The 24,657-nt window shown below is 34.2% G+C and overlaps 3 protein-coding genes and 1 non-coding gene across 4 annotated transcripts; 1 reads left to right on the top strand and 3 right to left on the bottom strand.

Moving 5' to 3' along the window:
* Positions 1–1,240: 1,240 nt before the first annotated feature.
* On the bottom strand, positions 1,241–4,214 carry LOC131175468 (uncharacterized). The gene is made up of 4 exons (XM_058139866.1): positions 3,910–4,214; positions 2,659–3,868; positions 2,574–2,581; positions 1,241–1,451 (listed from the first exon to the last, which is right to left on the bottom strand). Exons 1-4 carry the CDS (start codon positions 4,212–4,214, stop codon positions 1,241–1,243), a joined length of 1,734 nt encoding a protein of 577 aa, XP_057995849.1.
* Positions 4,215–7,234: 3,020 nt separating this feature from the next.
* On the bottom strand, positions 7,235–17,966 carry LOC110634958 (uncharacterized). Its single transcript, XM_021784113.2, has 9 exons — positions 17,659–17,966; positions 13,573–16,604; positions 13,405–13,491; positions 11,493–11,645; positions 10,968–11,131; positions 8,922–9,069; positions 8,723–8,845; positions 8,118–8,205; positions 7,235–7,604 (listed from the first exon to the last, which is right to left on the bottom strand). The coding sequence occupies exons 2-9, from the start codon at positions 16,345–16,347 to the stop codon at positions 7,411–7,413; spliced, it is 3,732 nt and encodes a 1,243-aa protein (XP_021639805.2). The 5' UTR covers positions 16,348–16,604; positions 17,659–17,966; the 3' UTR covers positions 7,235–7,410.
* Positions 17,967–21,353: 3,387 nt separating this feature from the next.
* Positions 21,354–23,757, top strand: LOC110646375 (uncharacterized). Its single transcript, XM_021799798.2, has 6 exons — positions 21,354–21,675; positions 21,789–21,852; positions 21,944–22,136; positions 22,380–22,453; positions 22,754–22,909; positions 23,460–23,757. Exons 1-6 carry the CDS (start codon positions 21,435–21,437, stop codon positions 23,581–23,583), a joined length of 852 nt encoding a protein of 283 aa, XP_021655490.2. The 5' UTR covers positions 21,354–21,434; the 3' UTR covers positions 23,584–23,757.
* A 145-nt stretch (positions 23,758–23,902) lies between these two features.
* On the bottom strand, positions 23,903–23,975 carry TRNAR-CCG (transfer RNA arginine (anticodon CCG)). The gene has a single exon. It is a non-coding gene; the product is annotated as a tRNA-Arg (tRNA).
* Between the last annotated feature and the right edge of the window lie 682 nt (positions 23,976–24,657).

The following is a 24,657-nucleotide window of genomic DNA, read 5'->3' on the forward strand; positions in this document are numbered from 1 at the left end:
GCAGAGTCTCCCATTGAGGCAAATCACAAATTGCAAGCTTGAGTTGGGGAATCTGTGAATATTGGGAGATATCAGAGGTTGATTGGCAGACTGATTTACCTTTCGCCAGATATAGCATATGCAGTGGGTCTAATGAGTCAGTATATGCATGATCCTCATGAACCTCATTTGGAGGCTATTTTCCGCATCTTGCGATACTTAAAATCTGCACCTGGGAAAGGACTTCTTTTCTCAAAGCATGGCCATCTTCAGATTAAGGCCTTTACAGATGCAGATTGGGGTGGATCTCTTGATGATAGAAGATCAACATCTAGTTACTGTACTTTTGTTGGTGGTAATCTAGTCACTTGGAGTAGCAAGAAGCAAAATGTGACAGCTAGATCTAGTGCAAAGGCTGAGTTTAGAGCAATGGCTCTAGGTATTTGTGAACTATTGTGGTTACGAAAGTTGATGGAGGAATTAAAATTGCTGGAAACTAGTGGTTTGTCCCTGTTCTATGATAACAAAGCTGCCATCAGTATAGTTCACAATCCAGTTCAGCATGATCGGACCAAGCATATAGAGATTGAAAGACACTTCATAAAAGAAAAAGTTGTCAATGGTTCCTTAAGTATCTCTTACGTAGGGTCGAAAGACCAGTTAGCTGATGTGTTCACTAAGGGATTAAGTTGTAAGGGGTTTCATACCCTAGTTTGCAAATTAGACATGTGCAACATACATGAACCAACTTGAGGGGGAGTGTTAGAATCCCTCAATTAGTGTAAATCCCTTAATCAGTGTAAATCCCTTAATCATTGTAAATTAGCTGTAAATTAGAATATAATTAAGAATCATTGTATTTATTGGTTATTATTAGTTTACTAGTTAGTCCTAACCTTTGTATATAAATTAGAATGCTTGTAAATCATTTTAGTACGAAGAAATATAAAAGAAAATTTTCCAAATTCTCTGTTTTCTACAAGTTTTATGCCATTCAAATAGAATCCCAAATTCTCTGGGGGTTAAACGGAATGAAATGATTCATAACAGCATTAATTATCTCAAAAAGAACAATGGAGCTTTTCTAATAAGGAAAATTTATTCTTCGGTCCTTGAGTTATGCCATAGCTAACACTTGCATCTCTAGTTTTTCAGAAATAGTTTATTTAACCCCTGATTATTGGTTTTGTCAACAAATAAGTTCATCCATTTTAAAGTAAATTTGCCATTAATTCAACAAGAGAAGACCAAAATACCCCTTTCAATTCTTGAGATGCCTCATCTGCCATGAAGATGAGGTATTCCCAAAACAGCGTGGTGTCATCCTTGAAGCCTCAACTTGCTCTGCAGATAGCTGAAAGTTCTTTTGCAGTTCATCTATAAATGCAAACCCACCTGTGTGGATGCAGAAATGCTCAAAAACCTGCTTGAAATTGGGAATATATGGCTTCCCTTTTGGGTTAAAGATTTTCCTGCCAATGAGAGGGAACAAAAACAAGATCTATTCAGATGCTGAAAGGACTAGATGCCCAATAGTCATGATGTTTGATTTTAAGGCTTCACCAGCTGCGGCCATCAAATATTTTCATAGATTGATCCCTTCTTTATCTTCCTCTTCATACACACAGCGGTAAGCTTTTTCATCTGCTCATTTCTGAGTTCAAACCACATGGACTAGCTAGTACTCGGCTCTCCAGCGCTAAGACCTGTGGTTCAATGCGAGAATTGCTGCACTGCCCACGCGAAAGAGGCAATTTGGAAGAAGCATAGCTCACTCGTTTCCTTGGTAGCAATTTGGTGTTATGATCTCTGTGCTAAACATAACTGCATTTGAATTTTGGATGCACTTGAAGAAGATTGTGAGCTAGGTCGATGGAGATTACCCCTGCACTGCCCCCAAGCCGGAAAGATTAAAGCTCTTTATGTTGCTTTCTGAGCTTGTATTTATTAATGATCATGACAGACAGAGATAGTGTTGGAGAGAAGAGACTTACGATGAGAATATCAATGTCTTTAGGTTTAAGGATTTGAGCCTTGTTTTCTTGAAAAGAGAATCATGGCAGAGAAGATAACAAGCTTAGCTTCTTCTCTTGCTGCCTCCAGAGTCGGTTTTGGAGGGATATAATGAATTGCATGAGGCAAATCTCTTCTCCGAGCCCAGAAGAATCCTCATTTGGAACTCAACAGAGAGACAGCAACTGAGGGGTAGGGAGGGATAAAAACAGGAGGGAAAGAGGGGGAGAAGGGGAAAAAAGGAGATAGAGATGGGGGGTATTATAGGAACAAAAGATTTATTTCTCATTTGACTTGTTTGACTAATGGAATATACCTGAATATACTTAAAAAAATTAATAGGACTAAGCCATTCAATGGAATCAAAAGTTGGGTACTAAATCAACTATTTCTGTATTATTTATTGCATAACTCAGGGACCAAAAAATAAATTTCCCTTCTAGACTTCATGAACGATAAAAATTCTTACAAACATTATAAGAAACACAATTTCTCTAACGCACATCACTGTAATGATCAAAGGTTCTTTCTACTAGTAAATTCATTCTATAGGAGGCAGGCCAATGTTCCTGTTTTCTAACTTCCCACCCTAAAAGCATCAATAACATGAACTTTAGTCAGCAAGATAGGAAGTTCTCAAACCATATTATCATGCAGAAAAGATACCTCATACTGTGACGCAGGAGATTTTAAATTCTCCATCATAGGGCCAAACCGCAGATTTTCGCTGCCCTTCACCTGGGAATGATCAAAATCTGAATGAACTGTGGAATCAGCTCCTCCCAATTTTTTTTTATTGATGTCTTCACCAAAATGGAGCTGGGAATACTTATGGCCCATTGTAACTCCATCTGCTCTCAAAGGTACAAAATGATAAGACTTCTGATTTCCATCTTTATCTTTTGCTAGTATAGAGGGGGTACCGAGAAGATCCTGGTCAATAAGAGAAACAACTTTTTGAACAAACTCTTCATGTGCTAATTTCTGAAAATATGACCAGTGCTTAGGCTCATGATTTTCCATGATTACACTCATGCCAGCTCCATCTTTGTGCATTGGACTAACACCTGCCTTATCCTCAGTAAGTATCCCTCCAAAGAATATTTCAGAAAGAAAATCACGAGTGAATCTGTCATTAATATCTATACTGATGTCTGCCTGTTTTGTTGCTGAAACACCAACAGGGTGTATTCCTCGGGAAATATCATTAGTTGAGCTCTCTGTCAGAGAAAATGGCTGAGAATGTCCAAGATTGTTACTAGCAAAATCCTTGCCTGCTATCTCACCCAATTTAGGCCCTGGGAGATCAGTCACAGGATCCTTGAGGTGCACAATAGAAGTTGCTTGAGATGCAGCAGGATTCCAAGATCCAGATTCTCCAGTTTCATCAACCAGGAATTTTTTCTGGTTACCTACAGTGTGATCATGGTCAGCCTTAAGCATAGCATCTCTGTTTCCAGAATCTTTATCATCCACATGATTTGGAGCTGCTAGCTTGAATCCATTCTGCAGAATATCTTGAGAATCAGACAGTGTCTTATTCATCCGAGAAACCGCATTTGCAAACTCCTTATACTTCTGGAGTTGGGCAAGTCCATTATTGATTTGTTGAGGATCTATATGCAAATGCAATGGTTTTGCAGTTGGCACAGGGTGCTCAGTATGGAGATCCAGATTACTTTGAATAAATTTTTCAGCAGATTCTGTAATTGTCTTCTGTTCAGATATATCAGAATGAGAATGAGAAATAAGAAACTGAGAACCAAGCGAATTGTCAGACATTGATAAACTATTCATCAGCTCTGCTTGATCTCGGGGTATCCTCTCTGAATAATAAACTCTCTGAGGAGTTACAGATGGTTGAGGTAGCTCAAATCTATCAAATTAGAAACAGAATCAGCACCACCCAGACCAAACGTACTACTAGATGTGGAACATTGATCATCTTCACATGATTTAGAAATCTGCACCTGATAAAGGGCATCTATAGAAGAAGAGACATTTTCAGATTCCGGGAGCTTTCCCTCATTTTTTGAGGGCAGAGAATGGATATCTTCTTGTGCAGCAATTGCAACTGATATTTCATTAACTGGAACAGCCTTTTCTTGGGGATGAGTTTTTTCAATTCCAACCTCATGCCGAACTGAACCTTCAGGTTTCTGCTTTGCTTCCTTTATTCTCTGAATTTTGCCCCAGAAAGCTACTACATGACTTTCCTCCATTTAAACCTCCTTGTTGATTCATAAACCCATGAACAGAGGTTGAATAGGGAATTTCTTCAGAAGGGGAGTGATTAGAAGAATTGTTCGGATACTGTGCCAGGAATTGCTGAGCTTCTCTATGATCCATCATCTGGCCATGATAAAGCTGTGGATGCGTTTCATATGCACTAGAGGAATTCTGAAGAATTGGTTGGGCAGAATGGAAATTGCTAGTCAATGGTGAAGTACTGACACCAAGAGAGACAGTTGCCACCCCACTTGTCTCTGTGTCAATAATTAATCCATCTAACTCACTTAAATTATTTCCCAAAGAGCTTGCCAAACCATGCACAATCGAGTTTTTTCTGGATCCCGGGTCCATGCCATTAACTGCAACTACATACTGAATCTCAGAATCGCCTTCCAAACTGCCCAAGCCAAACTAAGCATCCTCCAAATCACTCCTGGAGAACAGAAACATTATAAGTTTTTGTGATCCTTCTCTATCTTCAACTTCATTCCATTCCTCCATCATATTCTGCAGATTCTCATCACATGAAACAGAAACCAAGGCATCAAGATCCTCTCTAGGAAGCTGATATTTTATAACACAAGGTCATATATTGCTAAAGTTTTCTGCTTAAGCTCCTCCCATGAAATATCCCCTGATATACTTATAATGCGTGTTTCACCCCCAAAATACCTAAGCTTTCCATCACTAGGACAGGGCAGTATTGTACCACCAGAGCTGCAGAGAACCTTGGTAGACAAGCTATCAGAGGCCATTTAGAAGGTAAAACCATGTACAAATTCTCTACTTTCATATTCTGATGAAGTTTGTGGCACTGAATGGACTGAACCATAGTTGCTTCTCTCATTATACAAAGAGAAGTTTGTTCCCTCAATTTTGTTTTGACCTTTCTCTGCTAAAGGAAGCATTGAAAAATCTGACCCACTTTCAGACCCTTTATGACTAGCGCCTAAAATACCTTTTAGTTCCATATAACCTGGTGCATGATTAGGATCACTACAAGCATTTGGGATAGGAGGCCTCTGATGATGAACTCGATCGCACATAAATTCAAGAGCAAAATCCTCACCCGTCTGTATGGAGAAATTAAGTACAGGTTTAACTTCTGAAACATTTAGGTCACAAAGTCTCACATTAGTATTTCTGCTGCTCGTAGGGTCTATCAGAAATGCTTGAGATGCAGGATGGAATCCTTCACGTCCAGGTTCCCTGGCATTGTATTGATATTGCTTATGTGTATCTGATCGTTCTGTTGTGATATTGTTTGGATTCCTCTCCATTTAAACCAACTTGATTGGGATTTACCCCAACACAGTGAAGATTACATGAAACGGACATAAAAATAGCGCTAAAATATATAACAAATTACAAACTCCACCCACAGAAAAAGTCAGTAATAACAGTGAGACTCAAAAGATGAATTTGCCCACAAAAATATGAAAACAGGAAACAAGCTTCAGTTGGTTCCCAGTTCAAGTTGCCCTTAAAAAATATCCAAGCCCTTCAGCAATACTAAATTTGGTAAGGAGCGACAGCAATCAGAACACGGAAGTCTAGAATCTTAAAAGCATAATATGCTGCAAGTAGTCAAAACTGAGGAAGGATAGAAAAACATTAAAAAGCAGGGAAACATTATTTAAATACATTTAGTTGTGTTACTTCTCGTGTTATTGTGCCAAGCAAATAGATCACTTGACTTATCAGTTACTAAATCTTGCAGTTGACAGGTTTTAGTTCACGTCACGCCATATTTTTACCAAAATTTGGTAATTCTGTACCACACATAACAAGGCAAACAAAACGAGAAGTTCTTAACTTTGCGGCCGTAACACCGAGTAATCAAGACATGAACAACCACACCTGCCAACTCTAGACTGAGCATGAAAGCTGTAGCTAAAGACAAGATCATCTATGGAAAAACAGTCAAATTGTAACCAATAAGATAAAAAATTAGAACGAAAATGGGATAAATTAGTAGAAAACATATACCTGAAGCAAAAGAAAAACTGTGTGTTGGAGCAATTAGAAGTTTTGATGGAAGAAGGATTGCGTGAGGCACCAGCAGCAACTACTGTATAAAGGAGAGACTGTGTGCAGCATCAAAGAGATGAAATCATTTCTCTGTTTTCTAGCTTACTTTCCCCCATTCTCCCTCACTTTCTATCTCGTTGATGATTTGATTCTTTATGCTTTTGTCACAGTACTCATGAAATAAAATTGCTTTACCATGTCGGACGCTTGGCGCTAACAAAACTCGCCTGTTACCAAGTGCCTGTTTCGCATTGCTTTTAGAGTTCTCTTTCGGAATAAATATCGTTTTAAATATTATTGAAAAAATAATTTTAAAAAAATATTTTATTATTTTGATATTTTTATAATTAAAATTTATTAAATTTAATTTTAAATTATTTTTTAATACTTTTTAAATAATATATTTAAAAAATAAATTTTCTTAATAATAATCCGATGAATAATATTAAACAGATCCTCAACGGAGAAGGATTGATTGAAGTTACCAGATCGTCTCGCTTTTTTATATTTATTTGCTAAAGTGCCACAAGTATTTGTTTTTGTTTTTGTTTTTATTTTTATAACTAAAAATTATTTTGACGATTTTATCCGAATAACTAAGATACTATTATTTTTTCAAAAAAAAAAACTAAGATACTATTATAAAATAAGATAGATTACTAAAATAATCTTAATAAGAGGTAAATAAATAAAAAATATATATAAAAATATTATAAATATAGAAATACATTATCATTGACATATAATAGATTAATCTCATTCATCAAATCATAAGTTAATTGAGTGATTGTTTTATAATATAAGATGTCGGTATTTAAATCTTTAACCGTTCTATTCTCTTAAAAAAATTTCAATAGCAAAAAAAGAAATCATTAATTTAATTTGACTAATCAATAAAATGCTTTTATACAGGCATCAAAAACCCCTAACAAAATATATTTAAAAAAAAAAAAAAGAAAACAACCTTATACACCTTGCATAACGAGAAAACAAAACACCCAAAATGATTAAGTTTTGAATTTCTTTTTCAAATAACAAAAACCATTACAATTAAAATCTATAGACCTAATATAATGAGACAAAATAATTAAGTTTTTAATTTCTTTTTAAATATATGCAATCCTCAAATAATGGACTGCCAGTGTTGCGTCACATTCACTTTGAGGTTTTGTTACTGTGTCCTTTAGTTTGGGCAGCAGCTGTCGACATTACTCGCAATCGGCCGGCAATTTCAGTAAAGGATGGCCTGGCTGCAGGATTAGGGGCCCAACACTGCTCCATCAGCCTTTTCCATTCAGGATCACAGAAGCTTGGAATGGTTGGCCTCAATGTGTTATTTACAATTCCTCCTGCATAATCAGGAAAGCGTTTTACCAACTTATATGCAACTAGACAGTTTTTACATAAAAAGCAGATACTTATGCACATCCGGTTTCCTTGGAAAACCTTGGCTTTTCACATGTTCCATTTGGTAAATTTGTTAACAAACACATGTTGCGTGACTAGCTATACAAAAACTTATATTAGGCCAACTAACAAGTAACTGATCAATCAAAGAGTACTTTTGGTTTCCTCCTCCTTTTAAATGTAAATAGAGCAAGGTCTCTAATTCAAATCTCTCTGTTTAGTCATTTTGAGATTTATAGCCTTTATGGTTAGACAAAGAGCTATCTCCTACTATGCAGCCCACCAGTTGTTACTCAACCTATTAGATCTCTATTAAATTAAAAAAAATAATAATAATAAAAATTGAATACCCACAATCCTTGTGAGTTGGTTCGATTTGTTTCAGTATGCAAACAATTCCAGAATCATGTCATAATCATGGGATACAGGCAGAGAGAAGATGAAGAGTATCGCACCTATGATAGCACCATAGTGCATGTTGGCATACGGCTCCTCACCGGTGAGGATCTCCCACAAGACAATTCCAAAGGAGAAAACGTCAACCTGAGGATCAATAGATATATCAGTACCTAAAACTTAAGGGATAGAAGTCATGGAATAAAGGAGAAATAATGACCCTATATCAACCAAAGTCAAATTTCATTTCTTCATTAAGATTATATATGCAGGACAAATTTTCTAAAACTTACACAAAATTTCTAAAACTTACACTAGTTAGCAATTTTTCTTTACTAGAGCCTCTTGACAAACTATTAAAAAACCATACAACAACAACAACAACAACTAAGCTTTGATCCCAAATTAGTTGGAGTCAGCTATATGGATCTTTTTTCGCTATTCAACTCTATCAGACACCAAACCCATATCAATATCCAAGACTTGTAAATCATTTGATACTACCTCTCTCCACGTTCTTAGCCTTCCCCTTCCCCTTCTCCCTCCTTTCCCTACTAACCTACCACACTTCCATAGTAGAGCATCTTCTTATAAAAAACCATATAAGAAGAAAAAGTTTCCTTATGTACAACTGTGAAAATATATATCAGACAGACACCTTTACCTTTTCTGAGACCTTATTGCTGTTACCATTTAGCAGTTCTGGTGCCATCCATGGTAGAGTTCCTCGCACACCTCCAGAAACCAAGGTATTTCGCTTAATTTTTGACAGGCCAAAATCACCAACCTGGGGCATCCATTAAATAGTTTACAAAACTGCCAAATATTTGATGAGATTTTCTCTTGATCCTATCAGAAATTACCTTGCAAATTGGTCGTTGGGGATCTTTCAAGTTCACAAGCAAGTTGTCGCATTTCAAATCAAAATGCACAATATTCTTTGAGTGCAAATATTCCATTCCAAATGCAGCATCCATAGCTATTAGTAGCCGCTTCCGACGATCTAGATACCTGCAAGTTAAGATTGGAAGAGACAAGCAACAGAAAATCAGTGCATCAACTACCTCCACATGAAATTACAAACTACCAAGCACTCTGAAAAAAAAAATGAAAATCCACAATTCTTTCAGTGTTGCACTTCAGATTCTTCGTTGATTTTTTGCAACAAAACTTCTAATGCTGCCACAATTATCTTTACAGAATTTATAAATTTTAGGTCTAATGCCCAAAAAAAAGTCCAAACTTTAGCACATTTTTTTCAATTTGACCAAACCTTTTTAATTTTAACAATTTTAGCCCAATTAGAGAATTGCTTTCAGTTTTAGCCAACAGATAAAAATTAATATATAATTACTGATTGGAATTTTAAAAAAAAAGTAAAATAATAATTTTTCCTTTCCTCTACCACCACCCTAACAAAGAAAAAAAAATCTCCTCTTTTCTCTGTCTTTCTTCTCCCCCAAGGAAATCAGCCATGCTACATATATAGACTCGTTTGCTAGATTGCAATTGCTTTGAATAATTAATTCTTGATGTTCGACTTCGACCACAGTTACCTAGAACGCAATACTATCAGATCGTGGTACATGGTATGCAATATGCCACCTAAAAAAATATAGGATATGTGGAGGTAGGCTTAATTGGAACACTATGTGAATTATATTTATGTAGCATATTCATTTTTTTTAATTTTATTTAACATATTATATTTCTAAAGAATTAAAATAAGTTACTTAATATAATTAATTAATTAATATGAAATAAAATTAAGTGATTTTTCATTATTGTTATTAAAATAATATAATTTTAAATAATTTAAAAATATAATTAAGAATATTTATATTTTCTATAACTCTCACCTATCTGCCAATAAATTACTCAACAGTATTTATTGTATATTACTAAGATAAAAGGCTCCACCTAATCCCACTAACATAGAAAAAAGAAAAAAGAAAAATCAAGTACCCCAACGAAAAGAGTCTGCTGCTGCTTCTTGGTTCTTCTCTCCGTCGCTCTTTTCTCCTGCATATATCTTTTTTCCTTTCCTTATACTCCTTCCTTTCTTCTGGTTCTTTTTGACCAAAACTCCTATTTTGACGACCCGGATCGCAACCCCCAGCGATTTGGGACATAAGTGTACCACAAATCTGGTAACTATGTGTTTGACTCAATGTTAGGGATGCATGGCCAGAAGTGGAAATACTTCACTCCAAGTGCCCAAGGCTTAAACCTTCGAAGTTAGTAGAGTTTCATGGAATTTGTAGGGGAATATATGCTCAGCCAGATGGGATTGCGCTTTTACTTGACTGATTCTGGAGTAATAGGCTGCCCAAGACTTGCCTAAGTTTTGAGGTCCAGGGTTGCAAGAGGATCACTGAAATGAGGACGAATAGATTGGTATCCATTCTCTAAAAAACCTTGATTGGCATCCATCCTCAATTGCATGCTCGGGCTCTAGAACCAATTCAAGGCCAGGGCACAAAGATTTGTGTGGGAAAATGTTGAACAGATTGGAAGGAGGACCACTGGTTCAGATGAATCTGCCGCGCTTGAGCATTGTCCATCAGAAAAGAGAGGAGATATGAATGCCAAAACCAGCTGCAGGTTCCCCAGGGTTGGAGGGGCATAGAAAGGAGGAAAGGGCTACAGGGAGAGAGACGCGAAAGGCAGGGGAAGAGAGGGTGACAAAAGGGAAATTTTTTTTTTAATTTCCAATTCGTAACAAAATATTTTTCCTTATTTCAATTTTGATCAATTGGCTAAAACTGAAACTAATTTCTCAAATCAGGCTAGAATTGCCAAAATTAAAAGTTTTGGTCAAAATTTAAAAAAAATATATATTTAACTTGAGCCAGAAGATGCCAAAGTGAAATTCAAGAACTATATAAAATTATAAATTCAGCATTTACCTGTCCTTCTTAAGTAAAACATGCCTAAGAGAACCATCAACCATGTACTCTGTCACAGTAGCCAAAGCCCCTCCAGGTCCATCTTGCACCACGCCATAAAATGCTACCACATTTGGATGTTGAAGCTTAGAAAGGATTTCAGCTTCCTTCCAAAACTCTAATGTCTGAGTATTAAAAATGAATATAGATTACTAGACATCACATTAAGACGAGAAAGGGGGAGAGGTAAAATGGATATTAATATTAAACAATATACTTCAACTGAAACAAAATAAGACAAGTTTTACATTTTTTTCCTTTTTTTTATTATTGACTGACTTATTTAAAAAGATACAAGAGTCGATGAATCAAAAGCAAGAAACAATTATTTATTAATTAAAATTCTTTATTCAATATTTTCTCCTTGCTAGGCTTTTTATCAATGATGGATTGTGTATGATAAAATGGTTCACATTTAGCTAAGTAGCAAATAGTTATTTTTAGGAATAAAATGTGAATGCATCTCTAGATTTGAGCAACAGGTACCAATCTCTCTTCCTCTGATGAGCGACCAGTGAAACAGATCTTCTTTAGCCTCTTAATGGCAACATCTGATCCCCTCCATTTTCCATAGTATACAGTCCCAAAAGTACCAGAACCCAGTTCTCTCAGCTCTTCAAGATCTTCATTTTTTATGACCTGCTTTACATATCCAAATAAAAGAACTGAGCAGACATATTGCTTTGGTTAAAAACAAGTAAAATTATGTTGAAACTGCCAGATTCAAAGACCAAAAGCAAGTAGTAAGATCAATGCAAACTTATCTATATGCAGGTTCTGCATGTGTATCACAGAAACCCAATGCTTTCTTTTTGTGCGCATGTGGTTGTGTGTCAAATTATGTGTGTCAAATTATGCAACCACTGATTTGGAAAGAAATAGCGTTGAATGGAAGATACTAAATCGTAAGAAGATTAAAAATTTCTTCAATGGCAATGCACAATTTTTTGAATCCAAAAGGAGGAGTTTATGTGATGTAACACGAAATAAGTAAATGCTGTTAAAAACACAAGGGCAAGTAAGATTTTTGTCTCCCAAGACTCATTGCCTCATTCACATATAAATCCTTCAGTTGAACAAGTAGATAAATCTCCTTACGCAAACATACACACACAATTCATAGCAACTGGTTTACAAATGAAATCAAGAAGACAAATTGCTGCAGCATCATGAGAGGAAAACTGAATCAAGAGAAATAAATTCAGTAATGTTACAGGACAATCAAAAACCAAAGCAGCACATAAAGAGAAAGCCCATTTCTAATTCTATGCCCTCTTCTATACTAGTAAAGCACCCAGATTGTCCTGGGATAAACAGAAGGAAATGACTCAGAAAACGTTAATAATGTTGATAAACCAACAAAGCTTTCCAATCAAGCTACACAAGAAAATATCATGAATCATAATTGCTTCCTTTCTTTCTTTCCAATCAATGAGTGGTTCACAGCTAGATAAACCTATGATTCCTCGCCTCACCTTTCCTTTCAAATTTGCACTCCACTCACCTTCTAAAACACCACCATACTCAGAGAATGATATGAGCTGCAGCAACTTATTAGGGAAGGGCAAAACTAACTCAGCTGTTGCGAGCTTAGGAGGGAACTTGGCCAGGTTTTTCTACAGAAGAAATTTACCTTTCTATCACAGGGTATAAATTTTCATTGCAGTTTTTCATCTGCTGAATCTGGACATTCCCAACAATCTTTCCAAAATTAACTTTGACGTTTTCCCAAATGTTCAAAATCATTGTTGAAGAGACCATTGTACTTTATTCAGTAGCTAATAACTTGGAAACTCATATTTGATACCTAATTAATGCAACACACACAGAGACACATATATATATAGTACACCAGTATTTGAGTTGGAATTGAACAGGGTTTTGTATCAGCATGATACAAATAGTTAGCCTGACATGAAGAACAACTACTTCAGCTGTTTTCTTCCTACATGCATATTTAAACTATTCACTTGAAACTGATTTTAGAAAAAGAAAGAAAAGGATAGATAATGTGAAATAAAATGAAACCCACAGCTGAATATACTCATTTTGATCCCATGATTTTTCTAAAAATGAGATAACAGTCCATTTGGAAGACCCATAATGCTGATAAAATCAAGGGCTAGTTTCAATCTATCAGCATTTGCAACAGAGTTTGCAGATAACATGACTCAGGAAGAAAATAATTGAAGGAAGACTCAGGAAGAGCACTTCACTTTCTGAATTGAATCAATTGTCATTTTCCTTCAATAGCTCAGTAAAATTTGAAACTTCTATGAATTAACATTTTAACCACAACTAAAGATGGTTTCATACAAATATGACAGTGAGAGAAAGAAAGAGGAAAGAGAAGGGTTTCTATGGAGGTAAGGACACTTCATATATACGGGAATCATACCTGAAAAGTATTGATGTCAAAATCTACCAGAGATGGATCAAGAGGAGGTAGGCGTAGGCCAGCATTCCTACTTTCCAACTCAGCACCCTACAAGCATCAATGTAAAGTGAAATTCAATTATCAGGCCAGGAAATGATTTCTCAGGTCAAATTACCATCGAGAGTATACCTCATAGCATGAATCTGGTGACTTTAGGTTCTCCATCATAACATCAAATTGCATACTTTCACTGTTTTTCACTGGAGAATGAACAAAATCTGAAAGCATAGTAGATTCAGCTCCTACCATTTCTGGTAAATTTTTCTTAATGTCTTCACCAAAATTGATTTGGGAATACTCATGGTCTATTGACATTCCATCAGTTGTCAAAGGTGTTCGATGATAAGATTTCTGATCTCCTTCTTCAGCTTTTGAAATTGCAGATGGAGTACCAAGACGATCCTGGTCAGTAGAAGAAGCATTTTTTTGAACAAACCCTTCCTGTGCCAACTTCTGAAAATATGACCAGCGCTTGGGCTCATGATTTTCCATGTTCACACTCACGCCAGCTCCATCTTTGTGAATTGGGTTAACGCCAGATGTATCCTCAGCAGGTATCCCTCTGGAGAATATTTCAGAAAGGAAATCACGGGGGAATCTGTCATTAATATCTATACTGATGTCTGCCTGCTTTGCTGCTGGAACACCAGTAAGGGTTATACCTTTTGAGACATCTTTAGTTGAGCTCTCTGTCCCAGAAAATGGCTGAGAAGGTCCAAGATTGTTTTTACCAGTGAAATCCTTGCCAGTTGTCTCAACCTTTTTAGGCTCTGAAAGATTAGATGCAGGATCCTTCCGAGGCATGACACCAGTTACTTGCCGCACAGCAAGATGTCCAGATCCAGCTTCTCCCATTTCCTCAATCAAGTGTTTCTTATTTATACCTGTAGTGTAATCTTTATCATAGTTGGCCTTAAGAACACCATCCCTGTCCAACACATCTTCAGAATCAGAAAAATTTTTGTTCATCTGAGACACTGCATCAGCGAACTCCTTGTACTTCTGAAGTTGAGCAAGTCCATTATTGATGGTTTGAGTGTCTGCATATGATGTTTTTGAAGTTGATGTGGAGTGCTCCGAATGGGAAGCAAAATTACTTTGATGCAACTTTTCGACAGATTCTGCAATTGAAGTAAGCAACTGAGAACCAAGAGAGTCATCAGACTTTGATAACCTATTCAGCAACTCCGCTTGCTCTCGTGGTATTCGTTCCGAACGATAAACTCTCTGAGGAGGCACTGGTGGTTCAAAGTAATTCAAATCAATCAGATTGGAAGCAGAATCAGCATGGACTGGACCAAATGTACCATCAGATGTGGAACATTGATCATCTTCACTAGATTTAGGAACCTGGAGTGAATTCACAGCATCAACAGAAGAAGAAACCTTTTCAGGTTCTAGATACCTTCCCTCATTTTTTGAGGGCAGAGAATGAAGATGCCCTTGCGGTACAACTCCAACTGGTGCTCCATCAACTGGAACAGCATAAACTTTTTCTACAGGATGAATTTTTTCAGGTTCACTCTCTTGCTGAACTGAACCATCAAGCTTTGGCTTCTCCTCCTTCACTAATGTCTGTGAATTATGCACCTGAAAGCTGGTACCTGGACGTCCTTCATTCAAGCCTACTTGTTGATTTATAAGCCCATGGAGCGGCACTGAATGAGCAGTTTCTTCAAAAGGAGCATAATTGGAAGAATTGTGATGGTTGTGCAGCAGGAACTGCTCATTTTCTCTGTGATCCATCAACTGGCCATGATAAAACTGTGGGTGGGTTTCGTAGGCATTGGAGGAACTTTGAAGAAAGGGCTGAGCAGTCAATGGTGAAGCACTGATTCCAACTGAGACAGTTGCAACTCTACTCATCTCCCTGTCAATATTTAGTCTATCTAACTCATCTAAATTATTTCCTGAAGAGCTTTCCAAACCATGCAGGGTCGAGTTTTTTCTGGATCCCACGTCCATGCCATTAACAGCAACTACATACTGAATCTCAGAATCACCCTCCACACTACCCAGGCCAAACTGAGCATCATCTAAATCACTCATGGAGAATAAAAACATTCTAAGCTTTTGTGATCCTTCTCTACCTTCAACTTCATTCCATTCCTCCATCATATTCAGCAGATCCTCATCAGATGAAACAGAAACCAAGGCATCAAGATCCTCTCCAGGAAGTTGATATTTTATCACATGTGCTTGGTCATATATCGATATAATTTTCTGCTTAAGCTCCTGCCATGAGATGTCCCTAGTTATACGTATAATGCGTGTGTCACCTCCAACATACCTGAGCTTTCCATCACTAGGACGAGGTAGGATTTTTCCACCAAAGCTGCAGAGAACTTTCATCTTTCCAGTCAAGCTGTCAGACGCTCCTGAGGAGGTATAACCTTGTATAGGTCCTTGACTTCCATGACCCAATGAAGTTCGTGGTACTGACTGAACTGACCCATAGTTGCTTCTCTCCTCATGCAAAGATGAGCTTGTTCTTTCAAATTCTTTTGGACCTTTCTCCACTATGGTGAGCATTGATATATCTGATCCACTTTCAGACCCTGTATGACTAAAGCCTAAAATGCCTTTTAGTTCCATATACCCTGTTGCATTATTGGGATCACCCGCAGCATTTGGGATAATAGGCTTCTTATGATTAACTCGGTCACGCATAAATTCAAAAGCAAACTCCTCGCCTGTTTGTATGGAATAGTTGAGTACAGGTTTAACCTCTGATACATTTCGGTCAGGAAGTCTCATATTATTATTTCTGCTGCTTGTAGCATCTAGCATAAATGCTTGAGATGCAGGTGGGAATCCCTCATGTCCAGATTCCCTGGAACTGTATTGAAATTGTTTACATATGTCTGATTGTTCCATTTTAATATTGTTCAGGTTTCTCTCCATTTAAATTGACGTGATTGGGATTAACCCCAATGCAATGAAGATTAAATGAAACATGCATTTGAACAGCCCATCAAATACATACCAAATTACAAACTTTGCCCGCATGCAAGGTCAGTAACCACAATGAGATGCAGAAAAGATGAGTTTGCCCAAAAATACTGAAACAGGTAAGAAGCTTCTGTCACTTTCCAGGTCCAGATACCCTTTAAGAGATCTTCAATAGCTTCAACAGCAACTCTAAATATCGTAAGGTGTGACTGCAATCATAACTCAAAGAAGTCAATAATCTATAAACCATAATATCTTGCAGGGATGACAAAACTCATGAAGAAAGCTTCATAAGAACACAGAACTACTAATAGTAAGAAAACCAAGAAGTAAATCAAAGACACATTACGGTTGCTTGCATCATCAAATATTGAAAAAATTCAGATGATTCAACTTAAACGCACAAGTCTAAAAAAAATACCCCAAATATGAGCTACAAAATCCATTTAAGCAATAATAAGAGGTAGCAAACAAGCCATCAAGACCCAAAATCAAGGCGTTCCAACCACAAATACTACCTAATCAAGCTGGATGCCAGCAAGTTAAGCAATGATATGACATATCACCATTTACTTTGACCAGATATCCAGATGGTGGAAGCATGATTAACTATTGGAAATCTGAGCAACTTTGCTTTATAAAACTTATCTTCTGCTATTGAGCCAAGTAGATCATTCTGCCTATCAATTACCGCTAAATCTTAAAACTCACACATTTTAGTGCATGTCATGACATTTTACCAAATTGAGCAGTCAGCACAAAAGACACACCGACAGAAAATAAAGTGCATCCACAAGCCAAAAGCAACATGAAACCACAGGTACTGACTGACCAATGCAGTATTGGACAGCATGTTCCTTGACTCCTATACACAATCAAAGAGATGAACAATTACACCTACTTATTCTACACTGGCATAAAAGCTGAAGTCTGATAATGATAAATACTGAAATTTTAACCTCTATGATCACAATCACAAATATTAAGAACAAACAATTTCCCACCATTTGTTTCCTAGCAACAGAATCACCTATAATTCAAAAATCGATCAAAAAGTAAGCAAAAGAGTTGCATACACCTATACACATACTTCGTTGACTTACCAGAACCTAAAAAAAATAAAAAAATAAAAAAAAAAACATATGGCTCCTAAAACGAAGCTAATAATAAAAAAAATACAGTACATCTCACAGATCAATGGCTAATCAACAAAAAATCCACAATAAGAACTTGTAGAAATAAGAAAGAAAAAGTAACATATACCTGAAATGAAGAGAAACGCTAAGTATTGAAGCTAGTATGAATTTTTGGTTCAAGAAGGATTCCGTGAACCACCGAAAGCAATTATTGTATATAAACAAGAGTCGCTGTTTAAGCTGAAATCAAAGTAAGATAAATATACCTCTTCATTCACCCTCATATTTTCTCTCATTTTCCCTCAATTTCTACCTCTTTCATAATTGATTCTTCTCCTTTTTTCTTCTTTTTAAACTTCTATTGATGCGAATTTCAAAGTTTTTAGGACAGCATTTCTCTCTTTTCTAACACGCTCTTCTCTGCCGATAAATTCTTCTGCTAATAGGCTAGTCGAAAGGAAACTGTTTAAGTTACTAGATTGCCCCAACTGTTTTTATTTTATTTACTTGAATGCCATTGATGGTTCTCTGTTTGACTATTATTATTATTATTATTATTATTATTATTATTATTATTATGGTGGCTGGATCTAGTGTTTCTCAACTGTCCGGCCCAGTTTAATTTTACTAAATTTATAATTAAATTTCATTTTATATTAATAAATTAGGCTTTATTTCAATAAAACTAATATTGTTTCATTTTTTATAATTATTAAAGTAATTGTTTTAATTCAATAATGCAATATAAATTAATTAAAAAAAAAATACTAAATACAAAAAGGATCGTAGCTAGTTAGCCACGAACTCACATCAATGCAACAAAAATAAGGTAATGTCTCATCATGTTCACGAGTAATTTTTTCATTTATATTTTCATAACTCTGTTTCAATCAATTTATTTTTAATTTAAATTAATTTTAAAATTTTGAAAATAATTTTAACATCCTTCAGTTAAATAATTCATAATTTCCTTTTTTTTCATCTATAATTGGGGACTAAATAATTTTTTTTAAATATTTAATTTATATAAATATATCACGTCGAATCACCACATCTTGGCAAAGTATCAATAATCTCACAATTGTCCTTATTGGGGGGATCACATTTTACATGCCCCAATATCACATCTCTGGTACAAATTAATGATCCTTTAATCCTTCAAAGGGAAGGAATACATACACTTCTCATGAGTATTTTGACCTTCTTATTTAAAAAATTTCAGACGTGTAATTTAATCAAAGCTGCTTTTAAGCTTATCCCCACGGAATATATATATATATATATATATATATATATATATATATATATATATATATATATATATATATATATGATGTGCTCAATCTTATCTTTTATTACATTTTTTTAATATATTATAAAATTACATGGATTGTCATTCTTTCATGAAATTTAATTTATTCTAATGAAATTGAAATTAAAAATTCATTTCGTATATACGAAAATTGAATATCTCAAATAATTAAATATATAAATGCAAATAAATCATTGAACTCCAAAACTAATAACCACTTTATCAAGTTCTTGCTTGTAAATTTGGATGTGATCGATGGAGTTTGTTGGTAAAGCAAAAAAATTGTTCTTAAATTTTTTTTTTTTTTAATAAAGTCTAATAAAAAATTGAGAAGTAATATATAGTGGTGGATGATTAAGGATACTTGTTTTGTCCATCGTCTTTTGAATCTATAGCAATTTACAATATGCCAAAGGCTTTAATTAATAAGGTCGGTTCCCATCACTCTCTTGGTGTGTCAATTGGACTGCGACTATCTATATTTTACTTCGTAGTCAGTAGCATTTGCTCCATGTATTGTGTGCTTTTATAATTATTTTGTGATTTTAGATGTATTACGGAACTGATTTCAATTGTAAATATAAGAGTTGGTGAAATATGAGATGAGTTTATTTGATTTAAATTAAATGTTATTAATAAATTAAAATTAATCAATTAATTAATTAATTTTCATTAAACTCTTGATAAAATGCGTGAAAAAATTTATATTCCAAGAAAGCCCTTAATTTTTATATTAATATCAATCTTATTATAATATTCTAACTAGTGCTGTGATTTGAAATAGTTATCATATAGTGGTATTATTTTTATTATTAACATAAATAAATTTTAGCATTTATCTAAAATTATTTATTGTTTTGTGATTGAAAGTCTTTCTAGCATTATTATTTGAATTATTATTGAAATTTTTTTTTAATTATTTTAGCAATAGATTATTAAAATTAATTTTATATTAAATTTGATATATTTTAATTATAAAAACGATAAAACATTTAAATAATTTATTTAAACTGTTTTTTTAATAATTTTAAAAAGTAAATATTTTTTAAAAAGTAAGTTTCTATATCTTTGATCATACCATATGGGGCATGTGGATCTAAAAAAAGGTGTTGAAAAATAATATATTCAAATATATATATATATATATATATATATATATATATATATATGAAAAATATGTCAAATCCAAAGGGTTTCTAAATTAATATACAACTCTATGTCCTTATTAAAAAAAAAAAAAAGAAAATAAAAATTGCGGCTCAAAGACCTTTTTAAAATTTTTATTTTGTTTTCTTGCTAAGTCCACTTTTTATTTGGCTTTTTCTATTTCTCTATAATTTTCTATTTTCTTACTATGCTGCCCAAATCATGGATTTTGAGCCACCTCTTTTGGAGTTTAGTCCATTTTCTTCAAGGACTTTTCATCATTTATGCAATTATGTCCATTTCAAATTTGCCATTTTTCCTTGTGAATTTTTGGGGCCTCCGATTAATGTATAACTCTAAATCATAAAAAAAAAATTAATTAAATAATTAGTCTATCATATATTATTAATATATAAAATTACGAATAAAGATTCTTAAAAAAAAAAATAATAAAACATTGATTAATTAATTTTTTACATCACGCAAACACGATTGATCAAACTGAAAAATATGAATTAAAAAGGCAATTCAAAGCAGCACAATGAAAATTGATAGATTTTGTTCAACCACATTTTAATGGATGCAAGACGTGACCACAGAAATGATAATGCTTAGAATATTCATAAAAATTATTATATATAATTAGAATTTAATACTTAAATTCCTCTCAAATTTACTATTAAAAAAAATTATCTCAAATTATATTAAATTATTCATGCTCATTTTAAATTTATTATTATAATTTGAATAATATTTAAATTCATTTAATTTTATATATTTTAATTAATATATAAAATACATTTTATTAATAATTTATATATTAAAATTTAATAATTATATAAAATATTTGTATTACATTTATTTAAAAATATTGTTATATTATAATATTTAATTCGTTATCATACCTAATCATATATCGGGTAAAATCAGAAGTATGGATTGGAAGAAGCGGAGAGGGTCGCAGATGGGCTTAATCCAATTCTAAATCAGAATTAGCAAATTCATTTCATGGAGCGGAGAGTTTTGAACTATACCACAGTAATAGATTTTAATTTGATTGTGATGGTTTCGGTTTAATCTTAATTTTAATTCAGAAATAGTTTTGATTTCATTTTAATTTCAGTTTGATTTTATATTTAAGCCAAAATTATAAATCATAATTTCATAATGATTTTACTTGGAGAATTATAGCGATTTTTTTTAATTCTATATCATTATAATATTAAGTTGAAGATTATTTGCAAGTTTTAACTTGCTTTTACATGTTTTTCCGTCGTAACTTATAAAAATAAAAACAAAAATTTTAAGGAAATGGCAAATAAGGACAGAGAAAACCCACATGCATCGCTTCCATTCATCTATGTTAAAGATATGGCCGCCAAAAATATTTGAGAGAGTCTCGGAAATATGGAAGGAAAACGAAACGCTAATCCACAGAAAGGAAAATGTTAGGACTCAGATGTTTCCCGCAATCAAATTACTTGAAAAGAATCTGCAAAAACGTCACTAACTGTCTGAGCAACAGCACTATACCTCTCCCAACCCCAAATCCTACCCGTTGCTTCTCATCTAATCTCTCCTTTCTCTCCCAGCCTATTTCTAATATTCACCAAAATCGAAAATTCTATGCTACTCCTACACCTACTTCCAATATTACAACATCCTCAATTGAATTTCCCCTTTCAGGTGCCTTTTTCCGTCGCTCTATGCGCATTTTACTGTATAACTAGAGCTGGGTTCGATTAGTTTATTCAAAGTTTTAGTCTTTTAGGCTTATGTTAATGATGGTTTAATTACAGGTTTAGAGGATAATTTGGTGGGTTATGTTTTGGGCAAGAAGAAGGCAACGGAAGTAGCCCATTCGTAGGTACCTTTTCTTTTTTCCCCTTCTAATTTAGCAATATCAAGTCATAACTTCTCTTCATTTTATTGTTATTATGTTTTTGTAATCCAGGGTATGGAAGCATGTGGTGGAGAAAGGGGACACGGTAATAGATGCCACTTGTGGCAATGGCTATGACACATTAGCCCTGCTTAAAATGGTGGCTGATGAATCAGGCACTGCTCGTGTTTATGGAGTGGACATCCAGAGAGATGCTTTAGAGAATACTTCTTCTTTGTTAGATGAAAATGTCACTCCAAAGGAGGTAATTTTATTCTCTTCTTTAATTTAATTTAATTTAATTTAATTTTTACGCGTTGTGTTATTATTAATCGCATTTGTAGTTATATGACCCAAATTAGTTGTCATTAGCATTTATTAATATTTTTTTTGGGTTCTTGTTTTGGTCTTTTGAAACAGCAGAGAACTAATCAATCCTATTTTATGTTAAGACTTTCTTTGATTAGCTATAATCACGTAGTCCTTAATGAAACTCAACTTTATGCAGAAAGAACTTGTCAAGCTCTTTTCCATCTGTCACGGTAGAATGGAAGAAATTGTTCCTGAAAATAGTCCTGTAAGGTACTCATTGTACTCAAGTTTGTATTTGTCTTTGGCTCTTTGCTATTTTGTTGTCTTTACAAATGAAGATATCATGTGCGTTATGGAGACTGTTGATCCCAAAATAATTTGATAAAATTGAACCTCTTTAAATTTTCTTTTCTTGCCGTCTTCTTTCCTTTGAACCTCTTTTATGAGTCTCTTCTTCTTGTTGTAAACTCAACAGTCCGAAGTTTCCTTTACTAGGAAGAAGGAAGATCTTTTCCTTCAGCGTTACTGCTGGTTTTGATTGAAGAAATCTAATGCTGTGGGTTTTATTAGGCTTGTTGCATTTAACCTGGGCTACCTTCCAGGAGGTGACAAAGCTCTAACTACAGTTCCAGAAACAACCATGTTGGCATTAGAGGCTGCAAAGAGGATCTTGGTACCTGGAGGGCTCATCAGTGTGGTTGTATATGTGGGACATCCTGGTGGAAGGTAAATATTTTGTCTGCTTGATTCTCGTTGCTGTCTCAACTATTTACTCATACTATACATCTGTTACTTCGCTCTGGTGCTTGAAACAAAAAATAAGCTTGATTAGTTGACTTCAGATTTTGTTGCTTTTCCATCAAGTTTTTATTTCTGTATGATGCGTACCTAGTATGAATCTTAAGGAGAATTCAGCTCTTCAAGTCCATGACATGGGAATCGTTTGATCATGGATTGGTAATCATTTGATAATGGATTTGTATGTTTGCTATTTTACATGATATTATTAGTGTGTTTTGAGAATTGATTATAGTCATTCAAAATGAAGTTACATAAATTTAGAAAATAACCTACTTATCACTGTGGTTGCAATTCATAATGCATTCTGATGGAGTTTGATATAGCCTACACCATTTATCTGGAAAATGTTATTGTTCTGTTTCTACGTACATCATTTCTTTTGCCTTGTTCTGTTATTATTGCCAATTTCATTTTGGAGATTATATCTTTTGTTAACTGGTGTGAAGAGTATGTATCTTTTGCTTGTACCATCCAGGGAAGAATTGGAGACAGTTGAAAGTTTTGCATCTGGATTGTCAGTTGACGACTGGATTTGTTGCAAGCTCCAGATGTTAAACCGACCTTTAGCACCAGTATTAGTATTCTTATTCAAGAGGTAAAGCAACACTCACCGTGATAGTGATGTTACTGGTAGTAAAAATTTTTTGTAACTTAGGACCTTTGTGACACTGAGCAATCGTTTTTCTCCTTTGCTTTGTATTTTCTCTTCTGCCCCTTATTCTTGACAAGTGTTCCAACAAGAAATATACTTGGTACACAGATTTTAAGGTTTATGTTGTGGTATATGGAGCGTAGACAACGCAATATTGAGAGGGGGGGATGACCAATGTGACGAAAAGGGGAGATTTGATGTACAAAAATTCATTGACATGACTAAGAAGTTAGGATGTTTTAGCATCTGTGTCAAAAGACATAGGACGATCGCGATGGGACTCGAACCCACAATCTCCCGCTCCGGAGGCGAGCGCCTTATCCATTAGGCCACGCGATCATTTGGTTATTATATTCCTTCAGAAAGAAAATACCGAAAGAAGTTCTGCCCACTCTGCAAAACGGTATTTCCCTATCTAATGCAATTAATCGAGTGTATTATAGGCAAAATAAATAAAAATATATTCAAAAAATGTATGATTTTTTAAATGGGTCGAATTTCTTTGGTGGGATAATTTAATTGGGCCAGACAAGTTTCCAAGTAACTAAACAATAAAAATAGAATTAAATAAAGCCATATGCTCCACATCTAAACACATGTTTGATTTGTTATAAAAATGAAATATAACATAGTTATTGATGAAAAAATGATTTATTCTTGATGTGGCATAGACGAGAGTTACCTGTAAAGATAAATAAAACTTAAAATGTAACGCTTAACTTGTGTTTACTTTTGTAATGAATTCGATAATTAAAGGTTTGATTTTGAAAAAATTATTAGAAAGAAAAGAATTTTAAAAAATTCTTATATAATTATGCATGAATTTTATATCTTTTAAAATGAAAAATTTTTAAAATTAAAATAAATCAAATTTTTTCATTCTAAATATGAGAATTAGTAAAAAAGAAATCAATTAAATTCTTGTAAAATTTTACATTCCAATTAAGGAGAAAAAGTTAAGCGAAAGATAAATTCATTAGACTTAAAATTAAATATTAAGACATTACATGAATCGTGTAAT

This window comes from Hevea brasiliensis, chromosome 17, assembly GCF_030052815.1.
Source record: "Hevea brasiliensis isolate MT/VB/25A 57/8 chromosome 17, ASM3005281v1, whole genome shotgun sequence".
Lineage (NCBI taxonomy): Eukaryota > Viridiplantae > Streptophyta > Magnoliopsida > Malpighiales > Euphorbiaceae > Hevea > Hevea brasiliensis.

Excerpts from the sequence above, each read along its gene's own strand:
- LOC131175468 (XM_058139866.1), bottom strand. The coding sequence starts at position 4,214 with ATGGAGGAAAGTCATGTAGTAGCTTTCTGGGGCAAAATTCAGAGAATA. Across the intron at positions 3,869-3,909 it reads TGTTCCACATCTAGTAGTAC|ATTTGAGCTACCTCAACCAT; the intron begins GTTTGGTCTGGG and ends CTAATTTGATAG.
- LOC110634958 (XM_021784113.2), bottom strand. The coding sequence starts at position 16,347 with ATGGAGAGAAACCTGAACAATATTAAAATGGAACAATCAGACATATGT. Across the intron at positions 9,070-10,967 it reads GTTTTACTTAAGAAGGACAG|GTATCTAGATCGTCGGAAGC; the intron begins GTAAATGCTGAA and ends CTTAACTTGCAG. Across the intron at positions 7,605-8,117 it reads GCACTATGGTGCTATCATAG|GAGGAATTGTAAATAACACA; the intron begins GTGCGATACTCT and ends CTGATTATGCAG.
- LOC110646375 (XM_021799798.2), top strand. The coding sequence starts at position 21,435 with ATGTTAGGACTCAGATGTTTCCCGCAATCAAATTACTTGAAAAGAATC. Across the intron at positions 21,676-21,788 it reads AATTGAATTTCCCCTTTCAG|GTTTAGAGGATAATTTGGTG; the intron begins GTGCCTTTTTCC and ends GTTTAATTACAG. Across the intron at positions 22,137-22,379 it reads AAAATGTCACTCCAAAGGAG|AAAGAACTTGTCAAGCTCTT; the intron begins GTAATTTTATTC and ends AACTTTATGCAG.